This window comes from Corylus avellana, chromosome 7 (genome assembly GCF_965113065.1).
Source record: "Corylus avellana chromosome 7, dhCorAvel1.hap1.2, whole genome shotgun sequence".
Classification (NCBI taxonomy): Eukaryota; Viridiplantae; Streptophyta; class Magnoliopsida; order Fagales; family Betulaceae; genus Corylus; species Corylus avellana.
Genome location: NC_142496.1, coordinates 27,298,831 through 27,315,779, shown reverse-complemented (window position 1 = coordinate 27,315,779; position 16,949 = coordinate 27,298,831). Strand labels below are relative to the sequence as shown.

General features: G+C 36.2%; 3 protein-coding genes across 4 annotated transcripts; 2 read left to right on the top strand and 1 right to left on the bottom strand.

The window, feature by feature from the left end:
- Window positions 1-120: 120 nt before the first annotated feature.
- ORC2 (origin recognition complex second largest subunit 2) lies at window positions 121-3,460 on the bottom strand. Of its 2 annotated transcripts, none has more exons than XM_059598433.2 (7): window positions 3,354-3,460; window positions 2,617-2,786; window positions 2,442-2,548; window positions 1,514-1,646; window positions 993-1,287; window positions 420-647; window positions 121-336 (listed from the first exon to the last, which is right to left on the bottom strand). In XM_059598433.2, exons 2-7 carry the CDS (start codon window positions 2,755-2,757, stop codon window positions 137-139), a joined length of 1,104 nt encoding a protein of 367 aa, XP_059454416.2. In that variant the 5' UTR covers window positions 2,758-2,786; window positions 3,354-3,460; the 3' UTR covers window positions 121-136. The 2 variants fall into 2 exon arrangements, with proteins under 2 accessions (XP_059454416.2, XP_059454417.2); XM_059598434.2 differs by having other exon boundaries at window positions 2,617-2,816; window positions 3,354-3,415.
- Window positions 3,461-5,134: 1,674 nt separating this feature from the next.
- On the top strand, window positions 5,135-11,633 carry LOC132185960 (dimethylallyl, adenosine tRNA methylthiotransferase). Its single transcript, XM_059599784.2, has 7 exons — window positions 5,135-5,729; window positions 5,860-5,948; window positions 6,044-6,182; window positions 10,205-10,285; window positions 10,437-10,559; window positions 10,727-10,989; window positions 11,128-11,633. Exons 1-7 carry the CDS (start codon window positions 5,585-5,587, stop codon window positions 11,236-11,238), a joined length of 951 nt encoding a protein of 316 aa, XP_059455767.2. The 5' UTR covers window positions 5,135-5,584; the 3' UTR covers window positions 11,239-11,633.
- A 508-nt stretch (window positions 11,634-12,141) lies between these two features.
- LOC132184771 (uncharacterized) lies at window positions 12,142-13,804 on the top strand. The gene is made up of 2 exons (XM_059598515.2): window positions 12,142-12,279; window positions 13,185-13,804. Exon 2 carries the CDS (start codon window positions 13,219-13,221, stop codon window positions 13,765-13,767), a length of 549 nt encoding a protein of 182 aa, XP_059454498.1. The 5' UTR covers window positions 12,142-12,279; window positions 13,185-13,218; the 3' UTR covers window positions 13,768-13,804.
- Window positions 13,805-16,949: the final 3,145 nt, after the last annotated feature.

Below are 16,949 nucleotides of genomic sequence, written 5' to 3'. Positions count from 1 at the left end.
ATTTCCCTGCCAATGTGACTTGCATGCTATTGGGTGGCTTTTTGGAGGGGGGTTGGGGGAGGGGTCTATGGGCGGGGCAGTTCAATTTTTCTATGTTTGCAAATTGCAATAGAATTATATAAGTAAAAAATAAAGCTTATTGCCTAATCTCCATTAATAGTTTTTCAAGTGCCTCAGTCATGAGAGGAATGTGCAAGCAATCCTGGCCATCCGAATGCCTTTTGGTCTTGACCAGTTCATGATCTTTGAATTCTGTCAAATGGGAGTTCAAAGTAACCTGGCTGCTCACCAGGAAGCGCTCTCGACAGATTGTGTATAAATTGTTGATCGGCATCCCTGAAAAGAAAAAGTAGAGTGACGATATAATAAACTAAAATTCACAACATACTTTCTCTCAAAGTACAGAGAGAGCCACTTGCCTTCTTCATCGGGATGAGCCAGTTGATATTCTGCAAGAACTCTGAACACACTCTGGGCATTAGGTGTCAAACTCCGTAACACAATCGCAGCTGTTTTGGCACTTTGAGTGGTATTGCCATGTGCGAGAATCAAAGGAAAAAACATCCCTTCAACCCTATATGGTGCAAAGGTAGGAACATGATACCAACACCAGTTGAACTGTGTGTGAACCATCTTCTTATCCCACACTGTCAACCAAATCAGGAGGGTAATTAGGCTCAAAGACAGAATGGTATTTGGGATATCTCATCTCTGCAATGCCACAAATTTGGCATTCCTTTCATGCAGATAGTTCGTTATAACAAAGATTATACCACTTTCCACTGCTAAAAATAACAAAACAATTTAACTTAAACAAACAATAACAGAATCAATGACAAAATTCAACTAAGGTAGTTAAAGAATGCGAAAGCACAATGGATAAGTAAGAAAATGCCCAGTGCCAGCCCATTTGTCTTTTATGAAATAATTTGACATAATTTGACATGCTTACTGCCAGCTAATTATTTTCTATCAAAAACAAAAGGACTTACAAAGGGGTGCATTCACATGGTCGATTGAAGCAACAACACGAATACAGGAACAAGCAGCTATTTGTGCAAGATACTGTTGAGTTTCAGAGTCTCTTAATCCAGGCCCATCAATATTGTGAATAACAACACATATGAAACAATCTTTGTCCTGTGCTTGTGATCCATTCAGAAATACAAGAAGATCATCCATGGACCGAGAGCTAAATGGCTGTTGAACTTTAGGCAAGTTCCCAGAAGTAGTCGCTGGTTTGGTTTTCAATTGATCCCATAGAACTTCAGCTAATGATATCGCAACCTACGTTTAAAACAGCAGGAATTGGTAATAGAGCACGGAGAGAACAAAAGGTCAATATACAGTAGGCAGCCTCCTTATTTTTCATAATGCATATTCTGTTCCCTGTGCAATATGGCACTGGAAACAACTTTCATCAATTTCACCTCTGCATATGGATACAGCAGTACAAATAGCAATCGGCAAAATAAGCATGTACCACTTTGGATTTAATCTGAGCAGATGATACCTGTTTTATATTAATTGATTGAAGATAGCCATTAATTACAAATACACAATACTCGGTCAATGCTGTTGAAGCAAAATCTTCAATCAAAGCTTTCTTAGATCCAAATCCATACATTAGAAGGCCAAAACCACACCTGATACATTACAAAAAAACAGATAAAAACACAGATATATTTTATAAGAAAAATATGGTTACTGAGGCTATTACTTTCAATAACAATATGGTATATTTTTGCTTTTACTTTACCAGCATAACAATAAAAAAAAAATAATAATAATAATATAACAGAAGCAAAATTGCAAACAACTGAGGCAAAAAGATTTGGATCATTGAGGTATGTGTAAGTAATGATCATAGCAATCTTATCACTTGCAAAAGAAACTATAGGAAACTATCCACCCTCAAAAACAAAGGACTGTACAGCTTGTCCAACAAAAGAGTAAAGTCATCAAACCGAGGGTGCAGTTAAATATGAACCAAGTCTCCTCTAGGTGCTAGAGTTTTGAAATACATAACTCAAAAGACGCAATGTCTCAAACTGAAACTAACCCTCAAGCCAAAGAGTTGGAAACATCGCTGTATCACAAAGAGATACAGTAGGGATGTTCCTTCACACGTGTGACCTATAGATGCTTGGGATTGGGGGGAAGCCTCTCCACTGATTTCAGTGTAATATCCTCCCCAAAAAATATCAATTTACACACCCAGACGAATACGAAGCCCCACATATCTCACACACTTAGTGGACCCAACATGCAAATTCTTTTAACTTTAAATGAGATAAAGGAAAGGCGATGTTCAAACTCAGAACAACCTGCTCTGGCACCATCATAAATTAGTTGCCCCAAAAGCTTATACGAATTTAATCAACAATGTTTAATAAGAGCAAGTCTATCATTGCTTGATTAGAATAAATCTAAGCGCAAACCTTAGCTCGAAAACCCATTTGGGGTACAAAATCCTGTAGCTGTTCATCAAAGCCACGACCTCCTTCTCATGCTTTGGTTCAATATTCGATGCCGCTGCCCTCAGCTCCTGTACATGAAATTTCAAAAATCGATAATTTTATTTTGAAGAGTAAGATTCCTAGATTAGGCGAATACCTGTTCGTCAACGAGATCAATGTCGGAGAGCTTGCAAGCAGATTTCTTTCCAGAGCCGCCCAATTCTTTCGCGAGAAAATAGTTTCTCGAGAATCCGAACTCCTCCTCCTCCTCCTCTTCCACACCATTGTCGATATCCATTGTTGCGGTTTTCAAAATAAACTGAGCGACTGAAATGCAAGAGTGGCTGTTTTAGTGCCCTAGCGAATTTTCCCGCGTTTTCACATTCGGTGCACCAAAATGAATCGGGTTAGATTGGATCCACTTTTGGTTGGGCCATTAGGACTACTATTATCCAATACGAGCACAGGGCTTACGGGGTGGTAAAAATTTCTCCCCAACCCCCATATGGCGGGTGCTAAAATTTGTATCCGAAACCCGGCTGCAGTGAACAAAAACCACGGGTCTCGGGTTTTGCGGGGCGGGGCGTGCACAGTGCAGATAGTGCGGGTAATGTAGGGTGGGTCAGATATTATGTCCATGGCATTTTTGTATTTTTTTTATTTGATTGAGTTTTAACCCGGCTACAGGAAGGTTAAAACTCGATCTGCATAATAGAATTGACGTTAATATCTCCAAAAAAAGAGAGCAATTTATGTTTCTCAATTCCAAGTCTGTGAGAGAGAGAGAGAGAGAGAGAATCGATGTTAAAATTTGGAAAGAAAAAAAAAAGAGCACTTTCTGTTTTAGTTCCGAGTCAGAGAGAGAGAGAAAGAGAGATTCAAAGGGAGAGAAACCTGGGCTGCTAGACGTGGACGATGGTGGCTGACCGGTGCTCCCGAACTGCAGGCTAAAGTCGTGACCGTGGACTAGAGGGTGTGCGGGCAGCTTTAGGTTGGACTTTGGAAAGTGAAAAAATGAAAACTGAGAAAGAGAGGCAAACGAGCGACTTAAAGAGAGTTTGTCTTATGGGACGGTGCGGGTACCCGTGTAATTAAAAAAATCCTAACTGCAACCCACCCTGTCCCGCCTCGCACGGATAGTAAAAAATTCAACCCGGATCAACAAAAATAACACTTAAACTCGGTATTTGCGGGGCAGGTGGGCGGGTTTTGCCCCATTTGTGGGTTCGTTTGGCAAAATATTTTAGAGTTTTTTGGCTTTTTAGTTATCATATAAACATAGTTTTGAGCATTTTATTATTTTGTGAATATTTTATATTTTGAGTTATTTGTTAATACTTTTATTTTTATATTAAAAAGTAAAAAAACTATCCTAAAAAGCATACCTAACGAGCCACTATGTCATGGTTAAATAAATTAGGCTAAAATACGATATGATTTGTTTTAGGGTCCATTGTTAATTCAAGAGACGTATGATAATAGTTTTGAAAGTATTTTTAGGTTTTTTAGTTCAAACTCCCATTCTCCCTTCTCTTCTGTGGGCATGTAAAAAAAAAAATATTTTTAAGTTTTGGTTTGAAAAAAGTATTTTAATGTGATTTGGTGGATCGATATCTATTTAAAAAGTATTTTGCGTGTTTTAATTATTTTATTAATAAATTTGAAAAGGTGGGTTTTTATTTTAAAAATAAATTTTTTTTTTAATTAACACCATTATTAAACAAATATGATATTCTTTCTCTATTTCTATTAAAAAAAAAATTAAAAAAAAAAAACCCTTATTTCAGTCATCTCCACCTTCCGAAGTCATTGCCTCTTCCTATTTTGCCACTGGATCCTATTTTGGCTATTTAAGTTCGTTTGATGTGTCGAATTATTTATTTGATCAATTTTCAAAAGTTCTTTAGAAAACTCTGTCGCTTTTGTATTTTATTTTTTTGTAATTTCCCTTTCCCCTTCCCCAACACTGAATAGAAAAAAAAAAAAAAAAAACATGTTTGAAAAATAAAGTTTTTAAGTAAAAAAAAAAAACATTTTTTTGGCAAAAACTTCATTTTTAAACTTTTGTCAAAAATACGTTTTTGTCATTTTTATAGTAAAACAAAAAATCAAATAAGTAATTTTGAAATTTGTTACCAAACATGCTAGCTTTTGTTTAGCAAAACTTTTAAATACTAAAAGTATTTTTTTTAACTTCTTAAACCAATTGCCTATTTACGCCACAAGGCCCACAACCCTTCTCTATTTTCGTTATATTATTTATTATTCTCTACAATTTTATTTATATTTCAAAAATTTCTGGCCTACAATATGTGCATTTATGGACATTGCAAAGTATCGATCATCAATCAAGAATAAATGTAGCAAGTAATAATTTCGATTAATGCGTTCAACGGTATCCAGCGGGAGAACATTAATTGCATGATGTTTGTTTACAAACCCAAAAAGGAAATATAACTAATCATTGGTATGTGGCTAATCATCGTTTTTAACAACTCATGGCAGCTTTTACCTCGTGATAAACACTTGATTAATCTGGGTAATAACTATTATTCTATGAGTGAGTTAGCAGCTTTAAACAAAGAAGTAATAAATAATATAAAAAGTAAAACCAAGATGTGTTATCAGGAAAATCACAAGCTTGAAATTCCAAGAAAAGCCCAAAAAGTCAAAAAAACCAAGCCGTGGTATCATTATCGTAAACCTCTCGCACACTTTAGCGCAAAAATCACGGTAACATCAGCGAAGAAGATCAGACCGATGCACCGAATCCCCCCACCTTCGCAACCAAAAAGTACCTGTTGTTAATTATTGTTTAAGCAGTGGATTAGCTATCACAGATAGAACACCGCAACAACAGGAAAGGAAAAACAACACACTTTCACTGCCGGTAGGACATTTTGGCAAGCATAACGCGTGGGTTATCAATCAAAGAAAGCAAAGTATTGTTTCTTGCGATCTAGCGGATCGATCTATTATACCCGTCAGAGAGAAACAAAAAGAATCTCAGTTTTCAAGGCAAATTATAGAGAGAGAGAGAGAGAGAGAGAGAGAGAGAGAGTGAAGAGGGAGAGTGAGAGATGGTGGGATGAGGGTGAACAAGAAGAAGGGAGAGAGGGGGGAACATGGCGCAGGGAAGAGCGAGGTGGGGATGTTCGTACAAGAAAACTACTCTGGTCGTTTGCTCGATCAACATTTTCATTGCCCTCTACGTTCTTCGCTCTCTGTATTCTTCTCTCTACATCTACTCCGGTAAAGTCTCAAGAAACAGTAAGTCTCTGTTTTCACTTCCACCCCTTTGAGCTATAGGTTATTCTTGTTATTTTGGAAATACCCAATTAATTTCTGGGCATTTTCTGAAGACCCGGTTACAGAATTTAAGATTTTGCTGTTTTTTCAGCTGTTAACTATACCCCGGATCAGATTAGGAAAATGGAAGAATCGATTCGGATTCGGAGAGCGTCCGAACCGTTGGAGCTTGTTAAACTGGTAAGATCCGTTTGGGTACATGTTTTTCTATTTGATTGGATATTGGGTATTGCTTCCTTGATGGTTTTCCTGAAACTCGTTGTTATGGCCAAAAGGTAAAGGAACTAAAGGAAGAGCTTACTAGAGGAGAGGTTGTGGTTCAACTGCCACGGCCTTTGAAAGAGAAGATAACCGATGAGATTCTGAAGAGGTTGAAAAGCTTGAATGGTAGTGCCAACACTACTGAGCAGCGAGGTCGGTGGACTTTAATTTTCCGATTTTATGTTTAGGAAGAAATTGTTTACACTTTATTACATGATTGATGATTTACGGAAACATTTATCAGTGATGTTTTAGGATGTGGCAATACCAATATTTTAATAGGTAACTTAGCTAAAATCCCTTCTTGTTTTTGTATCAACATGTATCGTGCTTTCCTGCTTCAAGTTCACATTCCATCCATGTTCTGTTTTTTTTTTTTTCTTTTTTTAAAGCTGAATCATACCCTCTGTTCCAATTATAATTTTATAATAATGTTATGTTGTAAAACCAAAAGGTTGTATTTGCTTATACAAACTATGAGAATTTTGAATGCGAATGGACTTTTTTCGAAATTCTCTCTCAACCTGTTCTGTGGTTTTAATACTCCATGGAGTTGCAGAATCATTGTAGATGACACATTTATTGTATCTTTGGAAACTTCTTGGATTCTTTGCATTTTCTATTGTAATTCTTTAGGGAAACCTTCTGTTTTAAATATAGACATATTTTTAGGCCTCAATATCATGTTACAGAACACTCTTTCATTTCTGCCTGCAATCTGATCACTCCTTGTGTTACTTTCCTTATTAGTAGTTGATGATGCCATGCCTAACATTCTTAACTTGTAATTAGTTTTAGCCAGATAGTTTGGAATATGGAGGATAGCATACACTAGTTAGTCCTTATCCTCTTTATTTTCTTTTGGTAATTGTATTTTTCTCTCTCCAGATTTCTTAACAACCCAGATTAATTCTAATGGAGGCATTCAAAATGCGAAAGGATTTGGTGTTGTGTATTTCTCTCTCTGTCCAGAAACAAATTGGTATTGTGTTTAGAAAGTTGAGCATAAACCGTAATGGTCTAAGGTTGTGTTGATGCCACTTGGAGAGTGGAGAGTGGAGAGTGTTTGGGGGGCCTGGGGGGTTGGAGAATGTGAAATTGCTTTTTTTTTTTAGTTTTGTTCCAATAAGTAAAACAATCTCAATATAAGCGTAGAGGGGCACAACCCAAATACAAATGAAGCATACAAGAGAAACCCCAAATTAGGGAGAAAAAGAAGAACAAAATTTCTTTTTTAGTTCCATTTGGATAAATATGTCGCACAAACTTTTTAGGTTGTATCAATTTTGATAGCCTAAATGGGTCCCCTCATTTGTAAATGGTAAATTCTTTGCTTCTACGTCCTTAGCAACTTTACCCTTGTACTGATCCACACATTTCACCATCTAGTATAGTTACATGATATGATTTTAAGGTGTAGATATACTGCAGAAGTTTGTAAGTAATTGCAATTTGGGCTGGGGCTTCATTCTTCTTGTGCGTTATCTGATATTAATCATGGCTGTTCCACCCTTCAACACCTCTGCCAAGCCTGGTCTAGCTAATCTCTTTTATCCTTTAAATGCGAGCAAGAGTGTAGCCAGATCAGTAGTAAATACAGCTAAACTCGTTCTAAGTTTGGGAACAAAAGCTTCATTTTCAGGTAGTAGCTTAGCTATCTCCACCTCCACTAATTCTAGATGTCCCCTTGGACACCAGCTTTACCTCTGTCTCTTCTACCCTGTACCCTTCTTACTGCTTCTGAACATCTATAACCACAACCAACATTGCAACTGCAATGCCATTATTGTCGGTGCTCCCAATCTTGATGCCATCACCTCCATGACCACCTCCATTGCTGTGATTGCCTGCTGTAAAACACTCTTTCCACCACAATGTCACTACCCTTACTATGATGAAGACCACAATGCACCCATACCCTTGCAGGTAGGGCGTATAACGCTTTCCTCCTCCTCGAGACTGTCATTGCTTTTACCACCAGTATTTATAGTGCCAATTCTATCACCCTAGAAACTACAGGATCACCAAACTGTTAGTGTCATAATATTGCCTCCATTACTGTCACACTATTGCTACCTGCTCGGGAGCAACTTATGTTACTGCCCCTTCATGACCTCAGATCTTCCTTCTTCTCTGTCATTAACAAATCAATTTAAGTCAGAAAACTATGAATTTTATTTGGAAAAAACTCCCCCATACTTTCTCTCTTGTCTAAAAGAGGCAGGAAATGGTGGTTAGAGTATTTGAAGATGAAGGGGGAATTAGAGTTTAATAACAAATTATGGTATGTTGATGGGTTTTAGGAATGGAATGGAACCTTGAACGTTGCATTGCTTAGATTGTTGAGTGAATGCTGTAAGCTGTCAAGTTAATACATTGACTGTAAATTAAAGAAGCAAATGAACTTAGCTATGAACAGGAAATCTCCACTGAACTGCAATTTGGTTTTAGTTTGTTGAATGTTTCTGACGTGACTTTATTTTGATGTCTGTGTCTGAGTTTACCTCGTGACTGAGTGCCTCTAACCAAAACACATGGTAAAATTATGATTAAAAGTTTCTTTTTGAATCATAATTGATCTATCGGAGATCCAATGTGACGCTGCACCTGTCAAAGTTGTTTTTTAGTTTACTGCTCATCGGCTTTGACTTCAAAACCTTTATGTGTTTAGCTGTTCAATGTTATATTTTCTGGTGAAATATAGTGCATAATCTGTAAATGTGTGGAGTGAACTTGGGACTAGGTTCCAGTATATAATTGTTTTATACCTTGCAACAAGGAACTTGTGATTAGCATGAACATTTGTGGAAAATGCCCCTATGTATCATTATTCATAATGATTTTTCTTTGTATAGGTGTAGTGCTATTCACATGGGTCCTTATCAAAAAGTGAGATTGTTTTTAAAGGGATATTTTGTGGTATAGTGTTAAGTGTCCTCTTTTAGATTGGTCCAACATGAATTTGTTCCAATGGTAGGTGCTACCTTTCCAGTCACTATTGCTGTTGGTGGATGTGAGCACCTCATGGGGGTCACAGAGGCTTGTAGGACTTCATTTTTAATGTTCATTAGTGGTGCACAATGCTTCCAAAGAAGACTGGAAAAAAAGGCATTGTGCAAATGCCACCGGAACTTGTTTTCTCCTTTTTCAGTCAAAGGTGCCACTGGACTAAAACAAAAAAAAGTAGTACATAATGACTTGATACTCTGTTGGAAAGATGAATGTAATTTTTGTACACTCATTGTATCTATAGGCTTTTTGTAAGAATGTTCTGTTGATAAATTATATTAAAGAAAAGGCTAATTATCAGATCAAAGGAGGTGGAATGATTTAAGTTTTGCTGACTTTATGTTCGTAGTTAAGTTCTCTCATTCTCTTGTAGTAGAAAATAACTTTTGAGGTTGATAGGATAATTGTGATGATAGTTAATTTTATGACAATAGTTTAATTTAAAGTATTGGCTTGTTGCATTTTTTTTTTTAAATAAAATAAAATAAAACCTGATTCTTTATGTATTACATCACAATTGAAGATTAGCTGTGTCAAATATGTGGATATGCGTGCACATAAATGTCTGATATCTTTGTTGCTTTGTCAAAACATTTCAGCACATCAAAAATTCTTTATTGTTTTTTGCACAAATCTTTCTTAGGCATGTAGTTCTGGGAATATTTATGTTGTGAAAATACAAACTGGTGCTTCTATAATCTGTTAAACTTAGCAGTGTCATGAAACTTGAATTTATTATCTGGAATAAGGTGTGCAATATCTATCCAGAACGTTTCACCATAATATGATTTCAGCAATCCCTTGACTGTTTTAATCAGTAATTTGCAAACCCTTAGTCTGCAAAATTATAACCTAGGGAAAGAACTGATTTTTAGTAATCACTCTACCTCAAAAACTTTTGCCACCAAGAGTGCATAGTTTTGATCACTTCTGAAACTATAACCTAGGGAAAGTACTGATTCTTATGTTTACCACAGGGTGGTCACACTCTTGGAAGCACGTATTAGCTGCTGGTAACATAGTTAACTAAATTTCATTATGCAATAAGCTAAATAAAATCTTTCTTAAGTACTCAAGAGTGCTGTGGTAATTACTAATTTGAGTCTGTCTACTATTGGTTCATTCTTGCCACTTATCCTGTCAGTATTGTTCTCTTAAATAAACAGAAGCAGTTGAAAGGTGGCGCAGGGAAAAACTAGAAGAAGTTAAGCAAACTTCAAATTCAACTATTCAACGTGAAGAAGCTGGTATGGTCTTTGCTTTCAGAGGTTGTGTGGTATTTGAGTCTATTTGTATGCAGAAAGCATTTCAGATCCATCATTCTTGAGTCTTTAAGGGACACTAGTAAAGTCATTCCTTGGTTGATGGCTAATAATATTCTGAACTGCTCTTTTGTAGGGATGCTAGTAAGAGCCTTGGAGTCTGATTGGGCAGTGCTATCAGAAGAAATTGGCCTTTGGATACCTGCTGAAGTCATTAACATAGAACATGATGATAAGCCTGAGGGTGAAGAAGAGTTAGGTAATTTATTCTCTCTCCCTCTCAACACCCCTTCTTTTACACCCCCCAAAAAATCCCAGTTCTAATTTTCCTTTTTGGGAAGCTAAAAATCACATGGCACTTGTCTGCTAGATTTCTGAAATGAAATGTATAATACCATTCACTGAGCTATATTTTCTTTTCTCCAGAGGATCAAATTTTACCCGGCAGGCCAATTCCACCTGAATGCCATACGGAACTTCATACAGATTATGGCGGTGCAGCTGTTAGATGGGGCCTTACCCACCATAAAGACAGCGCAGCTGACTGCTGTCAAGCTTGTTTGGATCACGCTAAACGTGCCAGGCCAGGTGAAAGGAAATGTAATATATGGGTTTATTGCCCATCTGAGGATGGGTGCCATTCTCCAGATATCTATCAACACAAGCATCAGGAATGCTGGCTGAAATATGTAAGTATCAGCCTACCTCTTTCCTATGTTGGCAACCATATATTCTTCCATAAAATTGCAGTATTTGCTCATTTACATTGGATTTTCTTCCAATTCAGTCCAGTCTAATATACTCTTGGTTTACCGATCAAAATGCAGGCGGAAAAGCCCAGAACAAGCTTTAAGGACAAGTATTCTGACTCATATAGAAATTCACACCCAAATGCTCCTTTTGTTGTACCATGGGTTGCTGGTGTTGTCAGTACGTGATTGGATTTGCCCAAATTGGGAAACAATTGGCATAGGCTTGTAAGCTGCAGGTTGTGTTGCCACGGGAACAAAAATGAAACTTGCTTCTCTGAATTACAAATATTCCGCTCCTAATTCTTTGTATTTGGGGAAAGAAAGAGGAAATAGGGAGAAGAGATGAGGGCAGGGGGGTGGGGTTGGTATTGTTCCACTTTTCTTTTCGTCAGTTAATTTTTGTAACACTGCTTGCGGTTTCCCTTGGCGCCGATGATCTTTAAGTTGAGAAATCTAGTGCCAAGACAAGGTGAAATCAGTTGGACATGAAAGCGCTTTCTCTGTGGATTTAATGATCTGCAAAAATGATTCATTGTAGTCGGGATGTGAAATTAATTTATGAAAAAGATTCATTGTTATGGGATGCGAATGCTTGGGTGTGATTGTGCAGATAATGTCCCTGCAGTTGCAATAAGGCCAAATGTGGACTGCAAGGCAAATGCTTCCCAAAAGAATGAAGCTTGGAGTACTTGTGTTTAAAATCTGAGACAAAGCCAAGCTAGACATTACGCTGGATGGTTTGGCTTGTTTAGCAGTCGGTTGGTAATTCACAAGCTGCATCCGCGGGGCCTAACTAACGAGTTTGAGTTGAGCCGAGTTTATACAAGCTTGTTATTAAATGAATTGAGACCGAGCTTGTTAGCGAGCGATTTTCTTCGTTTACAATCTTAAGTTTTTCGAATGGGACTAAGAAAATTCGAAATTTGAAATATTTAAAATTAGAATATTTAAATGTAAAAAAAGAATAAGGAGATATTTGGATTGAAAAATCTCATATTGTCTCTGTTCTTCTGGAATGTAACGCCTAAAAGTGAAAAAAAAATATATATATAAATAAATGAAAAATAAAAAGGGGAAAGAAAAGAAAAATTAAAGCCTAGGTAGAGGCGTTAGCTCTCCCTCTAAAATACTGGCGGACTCCCCCTAGTGTCTACCAGACTGAGACACTACGATTATCTATCCCTCTCGGACAAGTTCAATCGCCGGCACCCAGGCGAGATAATATCGGTACGATTTTTATATCCTGATAGCTTGTACTTTCATTTTAGGAGCTATGCGAAAATCCCACAAACTTGGCTGGAAGTTGAAATTACTGCTTAGAATGCGGAGAGATTGATTATTGTGTATTTTTGTTTGTAATTCTTTAGGGGATTCTTTCGTATGCCTCTGTATAATTAGGTCATATTTTCTATCAATAAAATTTTCACATTACTAAAGAAAAGAAGGGATCTTTGGAATTTTATTATGGAGGAGTTCTTCTCTATGAAAGGGGTTTTGCTTTATTTTATTTTTCGATTACTGGTTTGGAATATTTTGTGGGCGACCAAACAGGGGATGTATGTAATTTTTCTGTTTTCGAGATTTGGGTTTGGGGGGTTCTACTTCTGCGGAAAAAAATTCGAAATTATCCCTGTTTTGTTATTAAGATTACTTCTTGAACGTTTTTGGTTACTTTAACTACACATTTTCCTAGCTCTCCATTTTCCAGAGGAAAAAGTTGGAATGTTTTTTTCTTGCCCCAGAAACAAATCACTGCTATGACAACTAGGGGATTGAGCAAAAATGAAAAGTCATGCCTTTCCTTCTTGGGTAGTAATATATTGTATTGATGGGGGGGTGTTAATGCGGTTCACCAGTTTTTCCTTTATGAATCCTTCCTTTGAATCAAAAGAAACACAACACTCACATATAGAAGATACAATGGTTGGTAGTACTAAATGAAAGTGGTTGGGGAGACGCTGGTGATTGGAAACCTTTTTATGGAAATCTTTCTTTCACGGAGTAGTGCAGAAATTTGTAAATTCAGCCACTTCTCTTAGTGCTTGATCTAGAAATCATTTGCTATTGCTTTGGTTATTAATATTCAGAAGAAGTAAATGTCTTTCAATAGAATCTCTTCATTGCATTTGCAGTGAAAGATATCTGATAACAAGCAACCTTCCTATCATGCTTCTTGGTGAGAACTCCATTCTGGAAACCCACTACAATGTTTTATCTGTGAAAGAAGATGCAAGCTATGAAGCAATTCGAACAAGCTACCGATCTGCCATCTTAAACTCCCATCCTGATAAGTTACAGAAGACATCTGAGACATCCAAGCCTGACCATGAGTCAAGGGAAAGATTTTTGAAGGTACAGAGAGCTTGGGAAGTCCTCAGCAATTTGAGCTCACGGGCAGTTTATGATAGCGAGTTGAGAGCTCTGAGACAGGATGCTGTAACTGCAGATGATGTCAGTTTGGATGATATGATGGTTGAAGATGTTGGAGAAGCCTTGGAGCTCTTTTACCAGTGCCGATGTGGTGATTACTTCTCTGTTGATTCTGTGGAGTTGGAAAATTTGGGGTATGTATTGTTGAGAGACAGGAATAAGATTTTTTTGCAGACACCAGATGCTTCACCTGCATCGGTGGTTCTTCCTTGTGGGTCTTGTTCTTTGAAAGTTCGGCTATTGATTAATTCGGATATTTGTGTTTCAATTGATGATCGAATATGATTATTGATTTCACTGGTCTTTGTGCTTAGTTTGACTACGGCTGCATGGTTGTGGAAAAGCTTATAACTTGTGCTTGAATTCCGATGACATAATTTCTTTTCCCATGTTTTCCGGGCAATCAGTTAAAGCCGTCCGGTAAAACGCTTTAAAACTGCAAACCTCTGCTGTTGACAAACAATGTTAATTTTCCCAAGCTTGACTTGGTTGTTGAGATTATAGAGTGCGTCGTTACAAGCGGACCGGAATCCCGTGCAATAAGAATGCCTATTACACATTTGTAGGGAATATCCATCCATTGTTGGTCTCTAATAATACACAACATACACCTGTTCCGTTAACATCTATGGGCACAATAATAAATTTTCGCTTGCCTGAGGACTTGTATCAATTTAAGGTGTATTCCTCCCATTTCCACTATGTACTAGGGCTTAGGATGCTTTTGATTTGATAGAACTCAATAACTCTCTCAATACCCAGCTAGCATCGCGGTCGAGGAATAGAATGATGTATTTTTGTCTTTTCATTTTTTGAAGGGACGAAAATACTCATTCCAATATAACTAACTGGATATTATCTAGTTTAATTGAGCGGGTGAGGATCCTGATTCCGCTGTCGCACATTGGGAAATAGCCATTATGGGCTGGGCTCATTAGGCAGAAGCGGATTAGGATCCCAAAACCAAGAATAATCATTTTTTCAGATTAGATTTAATTAAATAATTTAAATTATTACTTAATAAAATTATTTGAATTATTTAATTAAAATTAATAACAAAGATTATAAAAATCCACAGTAAAAAATTATTTTAATAAATAAAATCTGAAGTACTTATTTATTAGCATGTAAGATTTGGAACAGGCTCTTGAACTAAGTAGATAATCTCTCTTGGAATCCCTAATATAAGGTAAGTCTGTAGTGATTATCCATATAGACTATAGTATTTTTTACTATATAGACTATATTATTTGATCTTGACTTATTTCCTTTTGACAGCTGGAAGAATAAATTGAGTGAGACCCAGAAGAATTTATTATTCCCAGCATTAGGGGTGTCAATGCGGCAATAACCGCTAACCCTAACCGCCTTAGCGGTTAGTAGATTTTACTAACCGCAACCGCTAACCGCCTAGCAGTTAGCGGTTAGTGAAAGAAATAACCGCCTACTAACCGCTTTTTTAAAATTGGGCTTTTTTTAGACCTTTTTGGGCTTATTTTATTTTATTTTTTTTGGTAGTATTTTTAGTGTCTTCTTAGGCCCAATTGCTATAAAAAAAGCTCATATTAAAAAATCAAAAATATTTAACCCAAAATTTACATTTACTTGTACTTTAAAAAAATTTCCTTAAATATTAAATCATAATCAGTTAAGTTTTTTTTTTTTTTTTTTTAAAAAAAACATATAAAAAAAATAAAAAATTCAACACAACATATAAAAAAATGTTCAGAATTCAGACAACTGTTACAACATATAATGATAATACATTAATACTTAAATTGTGTTTATAAGTAACACATTGGTCATTGTTTAATCCAATGTCAATTACTTAATTTGATATTATACGAATCATATCATTATTGTACATTAATAATATGATTCAATTGAAGTCTTAAATAAAATATTTGAATTGTCATTGAATCATATGATTAAGTATTGATTTTATACATTTATATAATTATATTATTCATATGCATATGTAAACTTATATAGACTTATAACATATATAGACTTATAAGTTTATAACATACATTGGAAATAAGTCTCTAGATATTTAATCGTTGTATTACTATGAATTGGTATACTTATGAGTTATGTCATATTATATATGTATAATTTGTTATTATATAATCAAATGATTTAATGATCAATTGATCATGTGATATAATCATATAAATTATAGTGATAATATATTAATACTCAAATTGTGATTTAATTATTTTTTTTAAAAAAAATTGTGATTTAATAATCAAGTGATTACATTATATAATCATATAAATTATAGTGATAATATATTAATACTCAAATTGTGATTTAATTATTTTTTAAAAAAATTGTGATTTAATGATAAAATGATTATGTTATATGTATAAGTATTTTTATAATTATAATTATAAAAATATATTATATAAAAAGACGGTTAGCGGTTAGCGGTTACGGTTAGTAAACCCAATAACCGCTAACCGTTAAGCGGTTATAGCGGTTAGACGGTTAGCGGTTAATACAGTTAAACGGTTAACAGTTATAGCGGGTAGAGAAACCGCCCGCATGGACACCCAGCATAAGACATCTTGACGATTGAGATATAAATCAGCCTAGGACCGATAATCATTCGAGAACGCACAGAAGCTAGGATGTTGCTCAAGCCTCACTGCTGAGGTAAAGCTCTCTCTTTTTCACGGCAAGAAAAGAATAGGGATCAATTCCAATCTTTTGTTTCTGAGACAATTTGTTCATCCTTGGCTAGAACCTAGAAAGAACTTGATTTGGCAACGGAAGTCAAATTTCATTAAAACCCCAGCAGTTCTTTGCTTATTAGAATATGTTTCTGCATTCAAAATCGAATCTTTCAGGACTGAAATCGGTGATTATATCTGGGGTTGTATTGGGGTTATGCCTGTAAGGTAGGAGTATTGTAATTTAATTTGCCTGATCATAGCCAACAGAAATAGACATGGGTTCAGAACAAAACCGCCGCTGGAGTGTTTTTGATGGGGTTAAGGTTATTCCGGCAGCGCCTGAGGCTCTCATGGCAGAAATTGATACAGCAATTTCTAACCTTGAGTATGCCCGGGCTACGGCCGGCCTTGAGCGGCGGTATGATGCCCGAATGGCAGATGATGCTTATAAGGCGGGATGTGCTGCCTTGGCTGCAGGCGAGCTCGATGAGGCTCTTCACTCTTTGAACATTTCTCTGTCTAAATGCCCACCTGATATGACTAGTGCCGTTGCTAAGATTCAGTCTCTCATTTCTCTAACGTCTCAGCAGCTCCAGAAGTCTCCCAAGTGAATTACTTGGTACTTTTCTATACTCAAAAGTTCTGTTTTTGTTTTGTTTTGTTTTTTTGTTTTTTTGTTTTTTTTGTAGATTTCGGACTTAATTTAACTGGAAGATTTGTTGGTGTTTTATGTGTCTCTTGAACTGGTAATGAGTGATGAACATCATAGTTTTAATTCTTTGCATGCCT